Source organism: Lepus europaeus, chromosome 14, assembly GCF_033115175.1.
Source record: "Lepus europaeus isolate LE1 chromosome 14, mLepTim1.pri, whole genome shotgun sequence".
Classification (NCBI taxonomy): domain Eukaryota; kingdom Metazoa; phylum Chordata; class Mammalia; order Lagomorpha; family Leporidae; genus Lepus; species Lepus europaeus.
Genome location: NC_084840.1, coordinates 18,103,882 through 18,128,733, shown reverse-complemented (window position 1 = coordinate 18,128,733; position 24,852 = coordinate 18,103,882). Strand labels below are relative to the sequence as shown.

The 24,852-nt window shown below is 44.8% G+C and overlaps 1 protein-coding gene across 7 annotated transcripts in view; it reads right to left on the bottom strand.

Annotated features, from left to right (window-relative positions):
* The window catches only part of PPP1R12B (protein phosphatase 1 regulatory subunit 12B), a 218,667-nt gene that overhangs the window by 17,668 nt on the left and 176,147 nt on the right, over positions 1 to 24,852 (bottom strand). For 5 of the 7 annotated variants that reach the window (XM_062211596.1, XM_062211598.1, XM_062211601.1 and 2 more), the window contains 4 exons: positions 10,756 to 10,772; positions 5,248 to 5,395; positions 3,494 to 3,598; positions 256 to 309 (listed from right to left, as the gene is read on the bottom strand). In XM_062211596.1, coding sequence (XP_062067580.1) covers positions 256 to 309; positions 3,494 to 3,598; positions 5,248 to 5,395; positions 10,756 to 10,772 — 324 coding nt within the window. Of the gene's footprint in view, positions 1 to 255; positions 310 to 3,493; positions 3,599 to 5,247; positions 5,396 to 10,755; positions 10,773 to 24,852 lie in introns of those variants that run through there. The other 2 variants (XM_062211597.1, XM_062211602.1) reach the window with 2 other exon arrangements.

Here is a 24,852-nt window from a genome sequence, read left to right as displayed (position 1 = left end):
CAGGCAGCACGAGGTATGAGACGGCCTGTTCAAGCGTCCTCCCGCCCTAACACTGGAGTACGTGGAAAGCACTAACTTTCCGAGGAAGCCAAAAGAACTATCAGATAACTGCTCAGAGTCAGACAAAAAGAATTCAGCATCGAGCTGGGAGTGGAATGTGGCAGGACCCCCGCCTTCTGAAATGAGCTTTTTTCCGTTGGCATGCACTACAAAGTTAGAGAAAGAGATGAAATGGGATGAGAAACATGCACTTACCCGCTTCTCCATCTCCAGCATGGAGGATCGGTCAGAAGTCTTCTCCTGCTTCTGCTGGGACAAACAGAAGGAAGACAGTCGTTACTGAGGTCGCTCAGCAGCCAGCAGACGGCGTGGCTCTGGGCTTCCATCATGGCTGGAATCCCCAGCAAACAGATCCTGAGAGACTGCTAAGCTGGACGTCATCGCCTCGGTGCAGCACCGCCCCCCCGCCCGCCGGCGAGGGGTGGCAGTAGTAGTGATCCCTGAAACTTAAAATACTCCCAAGCACAAAGACATTACTCACATGCATTCCCCCACCGCTGCCGTGCCCCCTTCAATGTCAATTGCCTTCTTGTACTGCCACTTCTCCCACCTCTTCTCTCCTCTGAGTAATAGCACAACCCAGAGGACATAGATATGGCTTTTCTCTTTACAAGGCTGGGAACCCCTGAGCTTGAATGTCTAAGCCCCACAGTACTCTTTTAAACGACCCCCGTTTCCCCCATTCTTCCTGTTTGGGGAGCTGAGACCGTCTTCCATCTAGAGCAGGGGTTTGCGCGGTGGGTAAGCTTCCAGGGCTACTTAGGAACCCACTGGCAGCATCTGCCTTGCTTTGAACAGAGCACTTCCACTTTAATCTGTTTTACACCTTTAGATAAGGTGAGATTTTACTTGAATAAAAGATTTAGAATTATTTTAGATCACCTTTGACTTTCAATATAAAGTTTCAAAGAGATTAAGCAGATTTGGCCACCACAGCTAAAAGGCAGAATAACCTCAGATGATGACCTTGTCTTCAACAGCACAAAGGAAATGAGCTCTTCAGCCCCTTTTGGTTTTAGCATTATTTTAGCACGACAGCGCTGGGAGGACTTTGTGATCATTTTTGTTTGTGCCATGCACAGACAACATTCAGAAATACAGAAATTATGCTGGTCCTCTTGTGAAGGTTTAGTTTTTTTTCCCCAAAAACCAAGGACTAGGCAGAACTAACAGTGGAACTCAGAATCCTGACTCCTGGCCTGGGCCTTCGCCTTCTGTTTGCACCAAGGTCATGGCAGTCTGCCTTTGCACTGCACCCACCACGGAGCCAAAGGAAAAGAAAACCATCAGAAGGAGACCCTGATGCGTACTTACACTCTCCCAAGGCCCTCTCGCCCCGGGAAACTGGGGAGGCACTGATGGGGCAGTATTTTCAGGGTCTCCATATACAAATAATTAGGCTTCTAGTTGTTTTAAATTCTAAGCCCCTTAGAGTTAAAAGGGAGGGCACTGTGTGACCCTGTGGTCAGTCTGTACACAGTGTGCAAGGCTCACGGGCCCTCCCGCCGCCGTCCTACCAAACAGCTCCATTTTTGGTAAACAGAGACTTGCTTTGTCACACCACTGCTGCTTCTGAATTTCAGTAACTTTGTATTTGGCAAAACTAAGTATATTCTGACACACCCAGCAAAGCAGTTGGCTGGAGAGCAAGTGCTTTTCCCCAGCGACTGGGAAAGACAGATTTTATTTTCCGTGCCTTCTGCACAGGTCAATGTCAGCAGCTTGCTGGGCTGCTTGCTGTCAGTAAGCACAGGTGCCGGCAAAACTGAGAACTCTAGAAGGTGGAGAAATAAGCTAAGCAGAGGACGCAGTGGGGCAGGCGACACTGGGTTCTTCACACGGCCGCTCCCTACTTTCCCACAAAACAGCTCCATATTAACCGATGAGAACCAGCATACGGTCTGGATTTATTAACCAATACCCACGCTCGCCCCGCACGGAACAGGAGTCAGCCCTCACGTTTTCCAAGGGTCTGCTGCAACACACTCTGCCTTTTGCCGGCTCAGGGATCGGGGGAGAAAGGGGCGTGCCCTGCCTTGTGGCAGGGCTACCACTGTGGGTTCTCGCTCTTTCAGATTTGGAGATCTACTTTCCTTGTTCCACCAAATCCCTTCACCCTCAGCTGTTCTGTGATGCAGTAGTGTCAAATCCCCGTAAGAACCACGTGTGGCTACACAGCCGAGCAGAGGGCATGCCTCTTCCACACTGACAGGCAGTCCCGGGACAGATCATCCATCTGGGGCCTGGCCAAGTCCTGCTCCAGAAAGTGTGGTGTCTTGGCTATCTTCCTGGGGTCCCATGTGGTTCTGCAGTGCTGTCTTCCGTGTATGTGCTGGGACCCTCTTGCTCCTCCCATTCCAGAGGGGTGGCAGCAAGAGGTTCACAGGATGTTCTCTGTGGGTTTTTTTTTTTTTTTTTTTCTGCTCCAGACCTTTATTTACACACAGTTCATGTCCCATCTTCCCATGGAGCTACTACTCCACCTTCCGGGGCTCTGCCTGGGGTGGAGCCACAGGGTACTGAACTATCCTTGCCCCCCGAAAGCCCCACATATGATGCGTTAAAACCCCAGCGTCTTAGTCTTTGCTTTGGATTATATCATGTTGCTGGAAGGACCAGCCACCTGTGGTTTGCATTTCATGCCCTCCCGGTAAAGAGTCATGCAGTTGAGCGTTCAGTCCCCTATCCCTCCCCCCAAAAATTCTCAGTCCCCAGGCATTCCAGGAGAGCAATACCAAGACAGTGCTTGCTTCCGCTGTTAGTTCCGGGCTTGTCTCTGGAGATGAGGTTTTCACCTCCGGAACCCTCCACAGCATCTCTAATTAAATAAGGCCTGGTGCTGCGAAGAAAGGGTTTACCCCCTCTTTTCTGCTGTAAATGTTCCTGCCTCCTAGGGCAAGGGAGGGTGGCGGCTTGGAGAGACGACATATCCTCACGGGGTAGAATCTTCGCTGTGGGACTTAACCCCAGCTTCCAGCATCACCCTTGTCCCTGATTTGCTGCGTGACCCAAGCAAACCACTTACTTGTCCAGGTCTAACTTGCTGCGTTGCCACACTAGGTCTGGAGGGTCTTGCTCGTCCCTCTCCAAGAGGCGACGTGCAGATCAACTGAACGAGACAGGAGACACCACCGAGGTCTGTCTGACTTTGTAGGGCTGGTCTATATTTTTCTACTAAGAACTGAGTCAGGGATGGTCTGTAGCTTTAATTACTAGCATTCTGATCATCAGGAGTTGTTTACTGAGCCATCAGCTTTCAATTTTATGTTACAGACTGAATTCTACAATCAAATCAGAACCTCAGAGGCTTCTGTCATGGCCCTGAAGGGGCTGGATCGTGACTCTGTCTCGCTTGCCAGCCCTGGGACCCCCGTCCAGTTTGCCTCCTTCTTAAATCCCTGCCTCCCCACCTTTGACTTCCTTCCTCCCTTACCTGGGCCATCTTCTCCAGCTTGGATTTTACGTCTGCCAGTTCCAGCTGAGCCTCCTGAAGCTTTGACTTCAGTTTTTGGTTTTCAGTCAGGGCACTCTCGTAGAGCTAGGGGAGGGCAGAAGAGAATCAGGTCGCCTACAGGGTGGGGCTCCCAGAGCTAGAAGTCACACACACGAGGATGCCCAGGAGGTCTGGGGAGCAGATTCCACTGCACCAACTGGTCTCCTGCTTCTTGGACGTGGTGAAGTCCAGGTGTTGACCACAGGAGAATGACGCTCCCACTTCCATACTGCTAACCTCTGGGGGAAAATAGCCATTTCATTTTCTCCGATGGGGATTTGCAATGCCTCAAAGTGTGGCTCTCCATACAAAAGAGAACTAATTTTTTGGAACTAGCCTAGGGTGTGTATCTTAGTCAAGTCCTGGTTAGCAAAACATTTTCTTTTTATTTTTTAAAAGATTTATTTATTTATTTGAAAGTCAGAGTTACACAGAGAGAGAAGGAAAGGCAGAGAGAGAGAAAGAGAGAGAGAGAGAGAGAGAGAAAGTCTTCCATCCCCTGGTTTACTCCCTAGTTGGCCAGAGCAGCACCAATCTGAAGCCAGGAACCAGGAGCTTCTTCTGGGTTTCCCAACCCTGTGCAGGGGCCAAAGGACTTGGGCCATCTTCTACTGCTTTCCCAAGCCATAGCAGAGAACTGGATTGGAAGTGGAACAGCTAGGACTTGAACCAGCACCCATATGGGATGCTGCCACTGCAGGTGGTGGCTTTACCCTCTATGTCACAGCTCTGGACCCAACAAACATTTTCTTAACAAAAGTATTTTTTCCTGGTATCTCAAGCATCTGAAAGGAAAGGTATTCACATGTATTTCTGGAGCTAGGTACTCTTCTGCAGGAACCAAAGGAAATGAATTATAAAGCGATTTAGGGGCTGGTGCTGTGACGCAGTAGCTGGGCCTGTAGCACTTGTATCCCATAGAGGTGCTGGCTCAAGTCCTGGCTGCTCCCCTTCTGATCCAGCTCTCTGCTAATGAGCTGGGAAAGCAGCAGAGGACAGCCCAAGTCCTTGGGCCCCTGTACCCACGTGGGAGACTGGGAAGAAGCTCCTGGCTTTGGATCGGTTCAGCTCTGGCAGTTGCAGCCATTTGGGGAGTAAACCAGTGGATGGAAGACCTCCCTCTCTCTCTCTCTGTCTCTACCTCTCTCTGAAACTCTTTCAAATATATAAAATAAAACTTAAGAAAAAAAGCGATTTAAACCCTCTCCAAACCCAGATGATGATGATATATATATGTATATATATATAAATGATATATGATGATATATATGACTTTCATTAACTCTAAAAAGTATTTAATTGATATTCACAGGACTTTATTAAAAGAACACACTTGCTAAAAAAAAAACAAAAACAAAAACTGTCAATCAAATGACTTGTGGGCCCAAAACAGACAGCACTATAAGTTCCACCCTTCTTATAATTCCTTAATTTCTTACTTTTTCCACATGCCCCTAAGTTGGATGATTCCAGGCACATATTTATGGAATGAGACAATGTACAGTGGGGTCTCTGTTTAGCTGTTTTGCCTCTGGAGAGGTGAAGTCAACGAAGAAGGCTGCAAGGAATCCACTGTTACTTAAGAGACTTTCTCCTGCTTATTCAGAACTACACTCATTTTTTCTCACTGGAGAAAAGGCTGAGAGGTTTATATGTTGTACTCTAGGAACAGGAAGACTGAAGAAAGACCCTACTTTTTTATAGTCCCTGTTGCTGTCCTCTTCCACACGGCTGGTGAGGGTGGCTAGACGGGCCTCCCGGGCCTCCCGTCGCGCTCTGGCTGAGGCCCGGTCACCATATGAATCGCTGGCTGTAGGGTTACTACTACCTCCAGATTCCAACCTGTGGGAGATAATGTTAAAGGCAGAAATTGGTTTTGAGAACATGGCAGTGGGGGGAAGGTGATACTTACGGGCAGTTTGTGCCTTTTCTAAGAAGTGTTTGTGAGCCCTGGCCAGAAACAATGCACAACATTCCTCTTCCACTTTCTCAGCCAGCATTGTGGGATCTCTGGCTACACTGCACACACTGAGAGGCAGGTTGTCATTTGCCAAGAATGGAGTTTACATGAAAAATTGGTGGTTTGGACTCATGTGCTGACTTAGATCTTAGTGCTTTTCAAATTAGTTTGGGGTTGAGCAGCTTCCCTCCAGACTGTGCTTTTAAAAGCAAAAGTTTCCTGGACCTCAATGGCTCTGGGGAGATGACTACAATGAACTACTAATCAATCAGAAACATGTGGCCTTGCAGATCTGAGCTGGAGGTTGAATGGAGGGCAGAATGGCAACCAAGCCTGGGTATGGATGGTTTTCCAGTGTACTACAGGCTTGTGAGATTGCAAACATCTCAGAGTACCACTACGATGCCACCAGCTGGCTTCCTACCCTCTTATCCATATTCCATATCAAGACACAGGCCTGTGATCAAGATTTCTACCTCTTCTAGCATCTTTGTGCTCTTAGAGTTGTAGGCAGTTTTATTTACAGCACTGGTAAGCTCGATGATGCCCTATGTCAGTGTACAACTACCATCTTGATCTTAACACTGGTCTCCAGACTAGAAAGCATAAAGTTGCTAGGGTTAGGCCATGGAATCCTACATCCTCCAGCTGAGATGGTCTGAAGTCACAGCTGTGGAACTTGCACCTCTTGTCTCTGGCCTGTGACAGCTACTGCCCAAGCTGGGGCGTGGGGGGTGGGGAGAGCTGCACAAGCAGCAGAAGAGGTCGAGGAGTAATAAGGATGACATACAAGGGGGAGAGGCAGAGCAGTGAACTCCCGAGGAACGGCCACTTTCTCTTAGAGATGCTATGCCCCACGTTCTTCACAACACTCTTCTTTTGTTTTTGCTGAATTTCTTTATTGACTTTCCAGATTATAAAAGCAATATATGCTTATAAAAGAAATTCAGCAATATATGTGTCTAAATTATAAAGTGAGAGTTGGAGCCGGTGCTGTGGTGTAGCGGGTAAAGCTGCCACCTGCAGTGCGGGCCTCCCATATGGGCTCGGGTTCAAGTCCCGGCTGCTCCACTTCCGATCCAGCTCTCTGCTATGGACTGGGAAAGCAGTGGAAGATGGCCCAAGTCTTTGGGCCCTTGCACCCACATGAAGACCTGGAAGAAGCTCCTGGCTCCTGGCTTTGGATCGGCTCAGCTCCAGCCGTTGTGGCCATTTGAGGAGTGAACCAGCAGATGGAAGACCTCTCTCTCTCTGCCTCTGCCTCTCAAATAAATCAATCAATCAAAAAAAAAAAAAAAAAAGAAGAAGAAGAAAAAAGAAAGTGAGAGTCATTCCATAATCCTGCCCAAGAAACAACCTCTGTTAACAGTTTATATTCTTGCAGGATGTCAAATACATATTAAAATATATGTATCTATAAATAAAATTATATAATACATATATTGTTTAACTCTTCTTCTTCCCTATGCATTTCACTATGATTGTGAGCATTGTATCATTAAAGTAAAAATAAATTTGCTTCATTAAAGAAAATGCACAGCCTTCCAGCGTATGGTTATATAATTTAATCATCCATGGCCGGCGCCGCGGCTCACTAGGCTAATCCTCCGCCTTGTGGCGCCGGCACACCGGGTTCTAGTCCCGGTCGGGGCACTGATCCTGTCCCGGTTGCCCCTCTTCCAGGCCAGCTCTCTGCTGTGGCCAGGGAGTGCAGTGGAGGATGGCCCAAGTCCTTGGGCCCTGCACCCCATGGGAGACCAGGAGAAGCACCTGGCTCCTGCCATCGGATCAGTGCGGTGTGCCGGCAGCAGCGCACCTACCGCGGCGGCCATTGGAGGGTGAACCAACAGCAAAAGGAAGACCTTTCTCTCTGTCTCTCTCTCACTGTCCACTCTGCCTGACAAAAATCCAAAAAAAAATATATATATATATAATAATTCAATCATCCACTGATACACATTGTTTTGAATTTTTTAGCTACCATAAACACATTGCCTATAAACTTACTGCGTTTCCTCAATTGCTTTCTGATAACAAATGTCACAAGTGTAACTGTTTAGTCAAGAACTAAGTATATTTTAAATGCTGAAATATGTATTGCCATATTACCCTCTAGAAATGCTTCATCCTTTCCAACCCAATTGTAGAAATATAGTGTCTTATTGTAGTTTACTATTTTAAAATCATCACAGAGGTTCAATATCTTTGGTTATTTATCTTTCTTTGTTTCTGAACTGCTTAGGCATAGCCTTTGCCCAGTATAATAATCATCTTTTTCTTGTTATTTTTGGAGAGCTTTCCACACAGCAGGCTTTTAGAATTGTCTGAAACTGGCTGCAAATATTTTTTCTTCTTTGCTTTTTGTCTCTGTTTTTAGTTCATTTTACTAATAAAGATTTTAAATTTTATAACATTGACAATTTTTACCTAGATAGTTTCATCCATGGAAAGATCTTCCCTATGTCAAGACTGTAAACTACTTTTGTGGTAAAGCCCTTTTCTTTTAAAATAGTAACCCATCTGAAGTCTGTTCTTGTTTTTATTTTATTTTTTATATGGCTTGAGGAAGGGATACATTTTCTCAAATATATAGTCAATTGTGCCAATGATCATTTACTGAGTGAGTCTGACGCCATGTGGATGAAAGCCACCTTCTAAACAGGACTTAGGGCCGGTGCTGTGGCTCAACAGGCTAATCCTCTGCCTAGCAGCGCCGGCACACTGGGTTCTAGTCCTGGTCAGGGTGCCGGATTCTGTCCCGGTTGCTCCTCTTCTAAGCCAGCTCTCTGCTGTGGCCAGGGAGTGCAGTGGAGGATGGCCCCAGTGCTTGGGCCCTGCACCCCATGGGAGACCAGGAGAAGCACCTGGCTCCTGGCTTTGGATCAGCGCGGTGCGCCGGCCGCGGCGACCATTGGAGGGTGAACCAACGACAAAGGAAGACCTTTCTCTCTGTCTCTCTCACTGTTCACTCTGCCTGTCAAAAAATAAAAAAATAATAAAATAAAATAAAAATAAACAGGACTTAGTAGAGATATGGATTGAGTCCCATCTATTTTATTTCAGTTATCGATTTATTTAAATATTTTAGTTATTTGAAAGAGTTACAGAGAGAGAAGGGGAGGGAGAGGAGGAGGGAGGGAGGAACAGGGAGAGGGGGAGAGGGGGAGGGGGAGGGGGAGGGGAGGGAGAGGGGGAGAGGGAGAGGGAGGGAGAGAGGGAGAGGGAGAGGGAGAGGGAGAGGGAGAGGGAGAGGGAGAGGGAGAGGGAGAGGGAGAGGGAGAGGGAGAGGGAGAGGTTCTATCTGCTCATTTACTCCCCAGATGGCTGCAATGGCCAGGGCTGGGCCAGGCCAAAGCCAGGAGCTTCCTCTGGGTCTCCCACATGAGTAGCAGGGGCTCAAACACTTTGGCTATCTTTTGCTTCTTTTCCCCAGGCCATCTGCCAGGGAGTTGGATCAGAAGTGGGGCAGTCGGAGCTTGAAGCGTGCTCACATGGGGTGCTGGCATTGCAGGTAGCAGCTTCACCTGCTACACCACAACAATGGCCTCTATTCTTTATTCCTGATATAGCACCTCACTGCTGGGATCACTGTAGTTTTACAATGCAGTTTGGTGTTTATAGGGAAAATCTTTCACAAATGGCCATTATAACTTAACATAAGATTAACAACAGCAAAATATCATTCTCTGCCAATTTTGCAAAACTTTCTGTTATGTTAGAAGTAAATAATTTGGGGCCAGCACTGTGGTGTAGCTGCCATCTGTGGCGCTACTCCACTTCCAATCCAGCTCCCTGCTAATGCATCTAGGAAAGCAGTGGAAGATGGCTCCCTGCAATCCCACGGGAGAGCCGGAAGAAGCTCCTGGATCCTGGCTTCAGATTGGCCCAGCTCCAGCAGTTGCAGCCATCTGGGGGGTGAACCAGAGGATGGAAGACCTCTCTCTCTCTGTAACTCTGCCTTACAAATAAATAAATCTTTTTTTTTTTTTTTTAAAGAAGTAAATAATTTGGGGCCAGCGCCATGGCACAGTAGGGTTAATCCTCTGCCTGCGGTGTCGGCATCCCATATGGACTCCGGTTCTAGTCCTGGCTGCCCCTCTTCTAATCCAGCTCTCTGCTGTGGCCTGGGAAAGCAGTAGAAGATGGCCCAAGTCCTTAGGCCTCTGTACCCGCGTGGGAAGCCAGGAAGAAGCACCTGGCTCCTGGCTTCAGAATGGCGCAGCTCCGGCCTTTGCGGCCATCTGGAGAGTGAACCAGCAGAAGGAAGACCTCTCTGTCTCTCGCTCTGTCTGTAACTCTACCTCTCAAATAAACAAATAAAAATCTTTAAAAAAAAAAAGTAAATAATTTATCCTTAGATGATGCCTAGTGAGAGGACAAGCAGAGGAAGAATATACACATGGCTTAGAATATATTAGTAAGGCAGAACCAGCTCTATTACCAAATTATGAGGGCACTCATTTGTCCTATCCTATCCCATAACTAACTCTTCCCCCATCTTGTCTTAATTTTTCCAGCAGAGGAGCAATGAAAAATTTTTATTTTAAAATTTTATCTAAAATTTTTATTTAAAAATGTATTTTCTTCTTCAGGAAGATTGGTTCTGTACGGATACATACTAGGTGAAAAATTACAGAAGGTCATCTGCCAGACTCTAAATCCTTTATAAATTTTCAACAGTTGCAAAACAGGTCTTTAGTTCACCCATAAAACTATTCCTGAGCACCATCTAGGTACAAGGTGCAGTGTTGGGCCTGCTATTAAATGACAATACTGAACCTCAATCTCAATTCCGGCTTCTACTTTGCAACGAAGCCTTCCCTGACCCAGCAGAGGAGGCTAGCCTTTTCTCTGTGCTCCTACTCTGTTCACGCTCTGACCAGCGCTTGCTGCACTCTGTTGAGATGATTTGTCTCCCCAGCGGTTTGTAAGCTAACTGCAGATGAGGGCAATGCCATACTCATGCTGTTTTCCTAGCACTTAGCCTGGTACACTGGTGCTTTAGGAAACACAAAAAATGGCAAGAAGAGGATCTGGAGGCAGAGTGGAAAAGCTATTCCACTACTTTGGGCAGGAGATAAGAAAAGTCTGAATTATCGTGCTGGCGGTGGAAATGAAAAGGAAGCAGAGGACGTGAGGAACATTACTAAATATTACATAAAGCTAAATAAAGCTAAATTGAAGTAGACATGCATTCCTTCACAACTACTAAGCATGCATACGAAACAGAGTGAGATCTTACCTAGAAAGTCTTTCATGCTAGAGAGAGGAGACAAAAACAAAAACAAAAACAAAAAAAGAAAGAAAAGAAAACAGCATTAGAAAAGGACTCATTTTTATCATTTCCATTTATAAACACATTTTTCAAATCAGATGTCTCAGCTTTGTAGCTGGAGTCAGGGGATGCAATTTAAGAAAATAATTCAGCTGACTACACAAAAGGCTCTTTAGCTCCAGCTCATACTTGTTTGGATTCCATGATTCACTACATCTGAGGTCGTAGGGACAGAATCTTTTAAAACTGGAAGCTAGAAAAAAACATAAAACGATAGAAAACTGCCTCCTGGCCTCTGCTGGCCGGCTAACCTTGTGTTCTAGGAGTGACATCACTGATACTCTGTGGGACACTTCTCTAAATCTCAACATTTGTTCTGTTAATTTTCTTCAGTTTACAAACCCGCAAGCCTCCCCAGAGCAAATACTTTAATGTATAAATATTGGAACACAGGCTAGTTCCTGGCTTTCTCATGGGTCTCTGTGAGGATAAAAGGAGGGGCTGAGGATGGGGAGCAAGTCCCCGCGCAGCCTCCAGCATGCTGGTAACACATGGAGAAGAGTAAGAAGGGAAGCATTTTATAGATGCAAACAGCAAGTTTAAACACTGTAAAAGAACACAACAACAAAATCAGTCTGTGTTTTACACTTAATTTTTTTTTTTTGCCATAGATAACCTTTACCTTCCTATCTCTTTGCTTTTTAAAAAAGAACTCAAGCAAATAACTCAAGTTGATTCGAGTGTATTTACTTTTTTCTTCTTCGAGGTGTTAACAAACAACAAAATCCTCAAGGACATTCAAAAGAAAGAAGACAAGAAACAAGGTCCAATAATCCACCAAATGAGTAGTGAAGTCTGAACCACCAGGAGTTACCAGCACTGCTTTGTAAGGCATTAAGGAGTCACTAGAGGCCACTGCTTTGTCAACCAGCACAGTGTGACAAGGTGTGCGTGCAGGGACTGGGTGGGGTGAACTCGCTGAAAGGAGGCCTTCCCCGACAGAATCCCATACACAGACTTAGAGCGTATACTTTCTCAAGTGAATACCAATTCTGCAGATTCTCTTTCTACTGGGTCTAGAATGGGCCTTCCTATAACGTGTTTTTAAATGTTCCTGGGAGGCGGGGTGTCATGGAACTGAGGTACAGCACGTTAAGCCACTGCTGTGACACCAGCATCCCAACTCGGAGCACCGGTTTGAGTCCCAGATGCTCCCCTTCAGATACAGGTCCCTGCTAATGTCCCTGGGAAGGCAGCAGAAGATGGCCCAAGTATTTGGGCTCCTGCCACCCATGTGGGTGACCTAGATGGCGTTCCAGGCTCTGGCTACTGCAGGTATTGGGAATGAATCAGGGGATAGAAGATCCTTCCCCTCTCCCTCTCTCTCTCTCTCTGTCACTCTTCCTTTTGAATAAATAAACAAATATTTTAAAAGAAATGTTTCCCAGGTGATTCTGTTGTGCTGCTCTGGTTGCGCAGCACTGGAGAAAACATAGGCCTTTAATGTGGAGGTATGCCCCATTGGGATGGGGGAGTCATCAAGAAAAGTATGGTGTATCTTTAGTATACACTTGAAGTCCTTTGAGAATCCTGAAACTTGGAAATCTAGAATTCAGGAAAATTCCTGGCATTTTCCCCACACATGCACCTTTAGACCTGATTTTCTTTTTCCTTCTTTTTAAAGATTTATTTATTTATTTGAAAGTCAGAGTTACACAGAGAGAGAAGGAGAGGCAGAAAGAGAGAGAGAGAGAGAGAGAGAGGGGTCTTCCATCCATTGGCTCACTCTCCAATTGGGCACAACAGGCCCCTATACCTGATTTTCAATGAGAGTTATCCCAACTGTCAATGACTGTTTTATCAACATTACCTAAAGACTTATTTCTCTTTACGTGCAGCCTTTTGTCAAGCAAAGTCAAAATTTTAATCATTTCTCAAGAATTACTCATGGGGTCTGGCACTGTGGTGTAGCTGGTAAAGCTGCCACCTGCAATGCTGGCATTCCATATGGGCACTGGTTTGAGTCCGGGCTACGCCATTTTTGATCCAGCTCTCTGCTATGGCCTGGGAAAGCAGTGGAAGTCCTTGGGCCCCTGCAGACACGTGGGAGACCTGGAAGAAGCTCCTAGCTCCTGGCTTCAGATTGGCACAGCTCCAGCTGTTGCGGCCATTTGGGGAGTGAACCAGTGGATGGAACACTTCTCTCTCTCTCTCTCTCTCTCTGCTTCTGCCTTCCAAATAAATAAATACAGCTTTAAAAAAGTAATAAAAACAAAAAAACAAATCCTACCACCTCTGCAAAAAAATTACTTAGTATTACTTAGTAGTATGCATATATATATTTACTTACACATAAATGTTCAAGAATATGAGAAGCTATGTGTACTCACTGGCTTTGTACTATGATCAGCCTCTCAGCATTTGTGAATTCAAATTCACAGCCCAGGAAAAGTATAAATTGTGGCACACCAGATACTTGCAAGTGATTGAGGATGAGTTCCACACCCTCCAATGCCAAGGGCCTGTGGCATGTAAGAGCCCACTGTGTGCCAAACCCTGTAGGGAGGCACTGAGGGAGAAATGGAACGGATTCAGGACAGCGCTGTGCACACAAGGAACAGTGCTACCTATTCATCTATTTATTTGAAACAGAGAGAGAGAGAGAGAGAGAATATGAATCCATTCACTGGTTCACTCCCCAAGTGGCCACAATGGCTGGGGCTGGTCCAGGCCGAAGCCAGGAATCCAGAACTTCATCTGGGTCTCCCACAGAGGTAGCAGGGGCCAGGTTCTTGGACCATCCTCTGCTGCCTTCCTAGGCACATCAGCAGGGGGCTGGAGCAGAAGGAGAGCAGTCAGCAGTCAACTGGCTCTGATAACAGATTAGCTTGCTCCACACCAGCCCCAAACACACACATTTTTAAAAACCAATTGCTTTGGAGGATTCCCTAAAATTTCCTTATCTGAGACTCTTCTACTATCCTAGTCCCAGTTATATCCTTAGGACCTCAGGGCCAAACAGGTGCTCAATGAACACTCATGGGATGGAACTGCTTTGTCTCTGAGGGCTGTGAGGCCTTGGCTATACCCGAGTGCTAATTTCCATTCCGAGGTCTTCGAGCCCTGAGACCTCAGGAAGTCCCATTTCCTCTAAAGGTAAGAACCAATGGTGATAATTATGATTAAGTAAACTCTAAACATGTTAGCTCCCCCACCCCCACCCCACCTCTCAAAAGTCAGCCCCCGTGACTGCCCTCTCCTCTTTCACTTACTTTGTAATAAGAATACTATATTGACTGTTGAGACTGATTTAGAGAAGCAAGTTAACTTTGAGATTTTGATGCAAGGAGCTGAGCTGGCATGTAACCAAATGAAATGATAGTTTAGGAGACCATTTAGTCTCTCTAGCTTCCTGTGGCCAGAGCAGCCTCAGCCTATACCGCCCACCCGGGAGAACCATTCTTGACAGTCTCTCCAGGGATGAACATTCCATTTTCCTCTTTGGAATAGAAAAGTGGCACAGTGATAATCAAACTAGCCTGCTACATGCCTTCTTTCCTATGATTTTACTAAGCAATAAGTCAATTTCTACCTAGGCTGAGGACCAACTTTCTGACAATTAAATCATATTTATTTGCTATCTTTGGTTTTCCTGCAATGTGGGACTTCACTTGAAAGTATTTGGGGGCCGGTGCTGTGGCTCACTTGGTTTATCCTCTGCCTGCGGTGCCAGCAATCCCATTAGGGTGCTGGGTTCTAGTCCCGGTTGCTCCTCTTCAGTCCAGCTCTCTGCTGTGGCCTGGAAAAGCAGTGGAAGATGGCCCAAGTGCTTGGGCCCCTGCACCGCATGGTAGACTAGGAAGAAGCACCTGACTCCTGGCTTCGGATCAGCACAGCGCCTGCCATGGCGGCCGTTTGGGGAGTGAACCAACGGAAGGAAGACCTTTCTCTCTGTCTCTCTCTCTCTCTACTTGTCAAATTAAAAAAAAAAAAAAAGAAAGAAAGCATTTGTCTTGGGGTCCGGTGCTGTGGTGTAGTAGGTTAAGCCTCTGCCTGCAGGGCTGGCACCCCATATGGACACTGGTTCAAATCCTGGCTGTTCCACTTCTGATCCAGATGCCTGCTGATATGCCTGGGAAAACTGTGGAGGATAGCCCAAGTGCTTGGACCCCTGCACCCATGTGGGAGACTTGGAAGAAGCATCTGGTTTTCATCATCTGGCCCAGCTCTAGCCCTTGCAACCATCTGGGGAGTGAACCAACGGATGGCAACTCTCTCTCTCTCTCCCCACCTCTCTCGGTAACTCTGCCTTTAAAAAAAAAAAAAAAAAGGGGAGAGAGAGAGAAAGTATCTTTCTTCTTTGTTGGCTAAGCTTTTATTACATCTTCAATTTCAAATTATTCTGTGTAGACAATGACAGGTGCTTCTACAGTGAAGAATAAGCCATTTTTTCTACTAAAATAGAAATTAGGACTTGTACTATGAATCAATCTTAGTCTTCATATATATCAAAGCATGCTAATCATTTCCATTGATTTACTCTTATAAGAATGACATGTAATTAACCCTTTTCACTTAGAATGTTCTGGAAGCACAATGAATCTGCAAGCCCTGTCATCACATTCAAGAAAGTTCTCAGACAGCTAATGTAGTTATACTATGGCTGTGTATATTGTATGCCTCCCTCCACTGAGAAGGCTGACATAAAATACAAACACTTAAAAAACCAAAAAACACAACAAAATAAGTTAGCACTATCAAGTGGCAACCTAAGAAATCCCACGAAGTTCCTGGATGTGAAAGGCAGATTCTGTATCTGACAGATATCTCTGTCGTCAAGAGCCCTACATGAATTTTTCCACAGAGCAGAAGGCGTGGAGGAAGGGATGCTGACAGTGCTCCGACCTGACACTGCCCCACAGGCTCACCGCAGATCCAACCCACAGACAACCATCTAAGACGCTGATGAACGACACTCTTACTCCTGCCTGCCAGAAGGAACTAAAGCCAGTATCACAGTTGGTTGTTTGCCATTGTTTTAAGTCCTTGTTACCAATTTCTCTTTGGGTGACCTTTTATAAAAACATGTGGGTGATGAGTGACCTAACAGATCAGGCAGCAGACAGTTCATCTAGACCTAGAGATCCTCTCTGATCTGATTTCTGGAGCTATGTAAAATCTTGGGGTTTGTATTACTGCCTTCGAGGGCTAGTCCTGGGAAGATCCACTCAGCCAATGAGGCGAGGACATATAAATCTCCTAAAGCTCAGATTAATGAGCTCTGGATGCAGCAGAGGCAGCAGTTACTGTAACAGGAACAATCAGCAAGGAAGGAAGAAAATGGGGGTTTCTAAAGGAGAAGATACTCTTACTGTAATGGAAATGGTTTTTTTCCAGTTTTTTGTTGTTGTTAACCTAAAAAGAATGTTCTTATAAGCTGGAAGGCAAGATTGCTTAAACATATACAGGATTTAGTGTTTAATTCCCCAGTTTCTGATAAAATGGCTTAGGTTTTTAGATTATACTTCCTATCTGATTTTCACTGGTAGAAACAATTGTTTTGCTTGGCATCCTGATACTCTAAGGCAAATGGGATTTTACGAAAAACACAGGTTATATTTAAGGAGAGGGGAACTTGGGTTTCTTGGGTAAAGGACTACAGTGGCTGGAGTGAATGTAGACTTAACTTCATTTTTTCATCTTCTTGCTGTTGTCAGTCAAACTCAGCATAGTTCAACTGTTCGGCTAACACTGCTTCTCTAGAAAGCTGAGTGCTAACGCCGCAAGGGAGCCTCCCGAGCAAACCCATAGAGTGGGAGAAAAGACAGTGTCGGGTTGGCCTAAGTAGTCTTGGGGGAACAGTAAGCTCTCAGATGTGACATTCAGGCAAGCAAGATGCAATCTACAGAAATGAATGCTAAAGGAGCTCCCAGAGAAGAGGATCCTAAGAGGTCAGCCTCCTAGAGAGGAAAGAAAGAAAAGGCCTAGAACACAAGGCTTAGGGGCTCCAGCCAAACCTATGAAGCTTTGGTGGCTGGGAATGTGGGTCCCTCTTAGCCATGTCTTAAGAATGGCCTCCCCCACACTCCCCCTGAAAAACATAACAGTCATTCCTGTTGGACTATTTAAGTAGGGTCTGAACAGCTTACAGGCACATGATGGCAGCCGTTCAATTTGCAGGTTAACGTACAAATGCATTATGTCATATGCCCTAGTCAGGAAGTCGCAGAAGAAATTTCTGTGAGTGGTCTTGTTAAAGGCCATTTTGCTCTACCTTCTACTGAAGACAAATGAATGATGGTCATTAAGATGAGACTCTCTGGTGTGTCTGAACTAGAGAAAAACTGTTCAGAGAAGGAATTATTTTCCCAGCTTTTATGGCCAAATGGAGGCAACAGATATTTTGAATGGGACCCTGGAGCAGAAGAAACTAAAAGCTGCTCAGAGCCAGTACAAACAGAGAGAATTACATAAAAACAATGATTTGCTAGACAGAGTATAGTTTGAACAATGCCCCAAGACGACGCGGCAGGCTCCTTCCTTTCATACCTCTTGAAATTCTCCCATAATAATCTCATTGCTAGGGCCTGTTTCTAATAAAAGAACAGAGTGAAGATCATCATTAATTTACATGGCAATCCTAGAAAGGGACAGGCCCCAGGCTGGTTTTGATTTGTGAAATGTACAGAGCCCCGAAAACACCAGAGAATGGCTTACAAATAATCCCCACAAAAGCTTTTAACTTGAAAGTTATCAGGAGTTTAGGAAGACACATAATTAAAACCAAACTCCTTCTACCAAGTTTAAAATAAAATCATGATTCTGTAAAGCAAGGCCCAAGGGGAAGGACTGAGACGAAGTCACGTGTCTACTGCCAAGGCCGAAACTAGCTTAACTCCTGCTCTTGTGGCGTCAGAGCCTGAGCCCACAGTGATGGGAAAAATCTCCTCCTTACGTTTCCCCTGGAGAGGGACTGAGCAGAAGGAACATTTCATATCATGTTCTTGTGCACTGACGAGCCAGGGGAAACGGTCTGAGCTATTCTGGGACGGCCTTCCCCTTCGGAGTTCTCGGATTAATGACTGAAGAACAAGCCAAGGATGCCAGCGAGGCTGCGTCAGTGACCTTCAGCTTCTCAGTGCCACGCAAACCTAATCTGTGTTAGCCGTGAAATACAATAGTTTTCTAACTTTTGAGTTTAAGAATTACTCTGGGGGCTGGCACTAAGGCATAGAGGGTTAAGCCGCCGCCTGCAGCACCAGCACCCCCTAGGCTGGTCCACTTCCAATCCAGCTCCCTGCTAATGGGCCTGGGAAAGCACCAGCACTGGCCCTTGCAGTCATCTGGGGAGTGAACCAGTGAATGGAGGACCACCTGCCCCCAAGTTTGTCTGTTTCTCCTTCTCTCTCTGTAACTCTGCCTTTTAAATAAACAAACAAATAAACCCTTAAAAAATAGGATTTGTTGCCACCATCTCCCTTTCTAAATCAGATTCAACAGTCAAGAATAATGACAACAATCCAGGAGCTATCGAATGAAGCAGTTCCACTGAGCATTTGCAGATATTACTTAAAATTACGATCAAGGCCCCTGGAGCGGACTGCTGACTCTGGCAGTTACAGGTTAAGTTAGGGGATTTTAGATAATTATTTAATTCTTTCTGCCGCAGTGTTCTCAGTAACACAGGGCAAGGCTGGGCAGTGCACACAGTTACTGAAGGCATTGCTGGAGATACTCAACCCCAGAGCTTGGTACAGCACTGACAACAAATGTTCTAGCAGCGTCAGCCACTGGTGTTACTACAGCTTTCCCATTCTTGCTCCTATTTAGTCCTTTTGCTTTCCCTAAGCTTTTTAGCTACAGGAAAAAAGAAGCTCAAACAAATTCCACAGCACCCAGTAAATGGTTGTATTTGTAGATTTTGCTTATCCAGGCCACTTCCTACTTATCTTTCTAACCCATACACATTTAAGGTCATTATTGTATTGTGTGGATGGTTACACTCTCATCCAGATAACCAAACACGTGAAATTGATTTTGGAAAGCAACAAGGATTTTTTTTTTTTAATACTTTAGTGTACTTTCATTTATTTTACAATTTAACTTAAATCTAGAGCAACTTTTCCAACAAATTTAAAAATAGTTATTTGCTATCTTACATACAACTCCTATACAAAAATGTTGCTTTCACAATGAACTGTAATGAAGTTAAAATTCAGGCACACATGGGACTCTAAATCCCATTAAGTTGGCAGGTAACAATGCCATCTTACTAGTTAAAGTGATCAGTTTAAGTTCATAACTGATCATAAAGATAGGAATAAGTGTCAAAGGAATCACATAAATAAGACCAAGTGTTTGCTAATAATAATAGATAGAATTAAAAAAGCGAGAATGATCCAACATGGGAAGCAGGACACACAGCAGACTCACAGAATGACAAATGCCCTAAACAGCATTCTGACCTCAGAATCAGCCTTTAAGGCATTTGGATCTGGCTAAAAAGCCTTGAGAGTATTTCAGGCATGGAAAGCCAAGACACTGTGGTGAAAAATGACCTACATGAAAAATCTCTGTGAGTGAGATCCTGGTGGAAAGAAGGGACCATCAAAGAAGGAGGTACCTTTGTCTGAAGGGAGGAGAGAACTTCCATTTTGATTATGGCCCTGACTAAATAATGTCGGAGTTTGTGGACTCAAGAGGCTTCCATAGCCTTGGCAGCTCATGACAAGAGTCTCAGGTGATTACTGACATCATAAATAAGAGTGTCAATTGTTCAATCAACAACAGGAGTCACTGTGCACTTGCTCCCCATGTAGGACCTCTGCCTTAATGAGTTGTACTATGAGAATTAACAGTAAAACTAGTCTTCAAACAGTACTTTATACTTGTGTGTCTGTGTAGGTGCAAACTGTGGAAATCTCTACATAGAATAGAGTCGATCTTCTGTATAAAAAGATAATTAAAAATGAATCTTAATGAAGAATGGGATGGGAGAGGGAGAAGGAGGTGGGATGGTTTGGGGGTGGGATGGTGGGTTTGGGGGAAAGAATCGCTATAATCCAAAAGTTCTACCTATGAAATTCATATTTATTAAATAAAAGCTTTCTATAAAAAATTCAGGCACATGTTTAATATCTTTAAAAAATTTATTAAAGGAAGGGAGAGAGAGAGAGAGAGAGAGAGAGAGAGAGAATGAATATAGGCCAATCTGCTAGTTCATTCCCCTAATGTCTGCAATGGGCAGAAGCTGAGAGCCAGAAGTTCAATCCAGCGCCCCCACGTGGGCAGTGGGGACTTCCAGCCATCACTGCTGCCTCCAAGGCCTTCGTTAGCAGAAAGCTGGCACTGGGAGCCGGAGCCGGGCACTGAATCCAGCTACCCCAGTGTGGAACGTTGTAAAATTATTAATTGTCTCACTGGTGGAACACCCACTGTATAACCAAAGAAGGTTGCTTAGTGTAGCGCTGGGATGAGCATGGACATGTGGACAACAGCCATCTATTGCATAATAAGCAGGTCAAGTTCAGAACCAGAAGGGGGCTGGAAAAGAATAAAAGGCTAATAAAAACTAATTGTTTCCTCTGGCCTACTGACTGTAAATTATTATCAGCTCCAGTTCCTTGCTAATGGACCTGAGAGAGCAGTGGAAGAAGGCCCAAGTGCCTGGATCCCTGCACCTGTGAGGGTGACCCAGCAGAAGCTCCTGGCTCCTGGCTTCAGATTGGCACAACTCCAGCTATTGCGGCCAACTGAAGAGCGAACCAGTGGACGGAAGACCTCTCTCTCCCTCTTTTTCTCTCTGTGTGTAACTCTGACTTTCAAATAAATAAATAAATAAATAAATCTTTAAAAAAATCTCACCCTTTATCCATAGGGTAACTCATCAAACTCTCAGAATGACACACCAATACCCACATGATCCAGCTCCTGCTAAATCTCTATTCTCATTTCCTAGTACACTTTTAAACATACCATTTGTTATTGTCATACTTTCTCATACATTGTTTTCTACCTTTGTAATGTGTTGCTTCTGTCTTTTTTGCTCAATTAGCTTCTACCATTCTTCAAATATCAGGCTAATGCATTTACCACTTGACTGATCTCCAAAAGGCACTTGTACCTGCCTGTCTTTATTTGAAAATGTATTTTCCTGTATTGTAATCCTTGATTTTTTTTCTTTCTAATTAGACTGTACACTCCTTAAGGCCAGGAGCTGTGTCTTTTATGAATCCCAGCATCCAAAACAGAGCCCACTATACAGCAGATGCTCATGGCATGTTAATTGTGAGAAGATGGCTTAAATACTCATTTATCATGTAACCAGAGAATTAGAGTGCAAGGGCAGGATTCGGTTTTCAGGAAAGGAGTTGATGCTTTCAAAACTCTCAGTCTCTCCGGTCAATGAACAAAGGTTTCGGATGCCATCCCCTTGAAGTCTATGCAGGACTTGAGTGAACTAGGCCATTAAATACTTTTTGGAGTTTTTTTTTTGGAGTTCATGTAATGGCTCCAGATGGGGAAACTACTTTTATTTCTACAGGTACTATTGTTCTTGCCTAAGAAGATTCCTTGGGCTGAAGAATTTTACTGCTTGTTGTCTTTTCTTGAGTAGAATAAAACAAAAACAAGGCCGGCGCTGTAGCTTAACAGGCTAATCCTCCGCCTTGCGGCGCCGGCACTCCGGGTTCTAGTCCCGGTTGGGGCGCCGAATTCTATCCCGGTTGCCCCTCTTCCAGGCCAGCTCTCTGCTATGGCCTGGGAAGGCAGTGGAGGATGGCCCAAGTCCTTGGGCCCTGCACCCCATGGGAGACCAGGAGAAGCACCTGGCTCCTGGCTTCAAATCAGTGCGGTGCGCCGGCCGCGGCGGCCATTGGAGGGTGAACCAATGGCAAAGGAAGACCTTTCTCTCTGTCTCTCTCTCTCTCACTGTCCACTCTGCCTGTCCAAAAAAAAAAAAAAAAAAAAAAAAAAAAAGGCAAAAAACCCAATACACTAGTGGTTTTAATTAGGCAGGAAAAATGGTTAACAGACTGAGCTCTTAATTAGCATTGTTCACAAAGACAAATGTTTCTCATTCATGACAGCAGATTGTGGAGAAGAGGGAAAAATGGACTCCAGATTGGTAGTGCCGCAGACGTAGTGCTGCAGAGATGGAGGGCAAGACAGCCCGCCGCAGAATGGCTCGGTGCTTGCCAGAGAAGGGCACAAGGCACATGCAAGGAACCACTGTCCACACCGACACTCTGGAAGACAAGGAAGCAGAGGCCTCTGGCCTCTTGAACAGAGCTGCCACGAGGTCAGGCTCTCCTCAAAGCTGCAAGCATCTACCACCCAATTATTATCAGAGGGATACTAATTAGCTCACAGAGCTGGTTATAAAACAAAGCAAGTTGCTTTACTGTTTCTTTTATATACATTAATTAAAGACATTATTATGTCTAAAATCTTTATATTTTCTGTTGAGATGTTGGACACCAAGAAATAGCAATCCAGATTAAATGGGAAAATGCTGGTTTACTAAATGCAGGTCAAATTCTATTATCACATATACTAATTCAACGAAAATCTGTCTAATTAAGAGTCTCGGGGTTCAGCTGATGACTAACTTCAAGATATACACTATATTATAAATATCAAATAAGCATCACAGTTTGGAAATTCTCTAAAAATTTTCCCTTGGACAGATCCTGTGTTGAAAAACATTTTTTAAATTAGTAAATAACAACTTGAGAATACTAACCAATGATTACTTGGCTCTTGTTTTCAGCATCTTTAAAAAATGATAAACCACATAAATTGACTAGCTCCTAAGTTGTGGAATTGATAAACTTTAGATCTAATTGTACAAACAGTGATTAAAAAGCAAGAGCTTGTGGTACCTGATACATTTGTAGTTCAGGATTTCTTTTTTAATGTTAGAAAATTACTGTCTAAAAGAAGCTTTTCCACTAACTGTGTGAACCCAGCACTTCATGTTGAAGCTGCTTTATGGTGTGAAAGGTGGGTCCTGCAAATTCTCATCACCACCTGGTGTGGTTCCTATGAGAAAGGAGAGTGAATCCAGAAGCTTTTCTGCTTTTCCTAACAGATCAGACATGAGCAGATATGCTGGCCAATATTAAAGAGATAAAAGAGATGCTGAACTAATAGGAAGCGAGTGTGAAAGCCGAAAGAAGCCATTTGTACAAACGGCTGCATTACTCAGGGTCAGCAGAGACCCAAGTAGCAACATGCGGAGCACACGCTCAGCTGGGGTAGGAGGGGCTATCAAAAGGGGGGGGGGGCATGTTTCCTGTTGAGGAAGAAGAACAGCTTTTTTTTTTTTTTAAGATTTATTTATTTTATTTGAAAGGCAGAGTTACAGAGAGGGAGAGATGGGGAGAGATCTTCCATCCATTGGTTCACTCCCCAAATGGCTGTAATAGGTGGAGCTGGGCCAGACTGAAGCCAGGAGCCAGGAGCTTCTTCCAGGTCTCCAACATGGGTGCAGGGGCCTAGGCCCTTGGGTCATCCTCCACTGCTTTCCCAGGCACATTAGCAAGGAGCTGGATTGGAAGCTGAGCAGCTGGGACTCGGACCAGTGCCCTTATGGGATGCTGGAGTCGCAAGTGGCAGCTTTACACAGCACTGGCCCCAAAGAGCATGTATTTTTAAAAGCCTTGATTAGTGGCATAATTCGTGTTCAGAGAGCAAAAAATATTATTTTTGAGAAACAAACTAGAGAAGGTGAGTACAGACCTTGGTGGCTGGTGCAGACACGCACTATCTTCTGCACACAGGTGTTTTTTTTCATTAGAGAGTATATTAGTTGCACAATCTCCAGGCAAGCATTTGATTTTTATATTAAAAAAAAGGTCAAAGGCTTACTAAGTACAGAAACATTGTGTTACCTGGTATTAAAAGCAGCAGATGCTGCCAGGAGTTTAAAAATAAAGGTATATGAAAAAATAGTTTCAATTTTCCAGTCACTGGAAAATCATCCTGCCTTTTGTTTTTGCAAGTTAAAAATAATACCCATTTGAGTTACAGTTCATGGTTTTCCTACTGTTTCTTGAACACTTGATGAAAAGCAAAGTGTTCAAAATATTCTCTCCATGTGAACAGTCATCACTTTAAAGTTCTCTGAGGGCATTCTCTTTATACGGAAGCATTTAATGTTTATTCCTCTTCCCTCCACTAAAGAAATGATAAACTTTTAAGTACTGGCTTGGAATTTCAATTCTGTTTTGAAGAACATTGGATCAGGGGTTGTACCTCTTTAATGCTGTGCGATCTCTAAAGAAAACTTTGTATACAAACCACAGAGATTTGGATGAGGATGGTGAGAGAGGTGTCCTGATTTTAACTCTGCAACACAGAAACTTCTCATACCTTTGCTATAAAGGCCCAAGCATTTCCTCCTTTAAGAGAAATCTGAGGACCTTGCAGCCCATAAGGCCTCTGGCTCCGTGGGTCCACCACCCCAGAGGGGCTGACTGGAGTTAGAGAACTAGGCCAGGGGGACTGTTACCTCCCTCTGTTGGTCCACAGACATGGCCTTTATAGGCAGGTTCAGTGTCTTGTGCTCCCATCAAGGACACCTGTTAGACTCCCACGGCTACTTCAGCTTGTGACTGTTATCTTTGTCCTTTAGCATGTCTTTAACCTTGATCTTCAAATCTATTTGATCTGCATTCTACCTTGTGGATACATATTGGTTCTGGAGTCAGAGACCTGAGTTGGAATCAGACTGCTGCTCATTAGCTGAGTGAAGCTGGGAAGCCATTTCTTTTTATGGACCTCGGCTTCTTCATATGTACAATGGGGACAGCAATACCCATCTGTCATGGTGGCAGAGGGTTGGCCATTTAACAACCAGGCATCAGAAAGCACCTAAGGCCAGAACGCCACCACCACAAAACCAGCCATTAAGGAACACCCTAATTAGACATGAAAGGAGAGGAACTAGGCTAATGGAATGTTAGATGAATCCTAGTTTTATAATCAGTCCCGAGTGTCAACGGCTTCCATATTAGTCTTGCCTATCTCTCACTGTCTCAGACACTGAAGACACAGCAACAT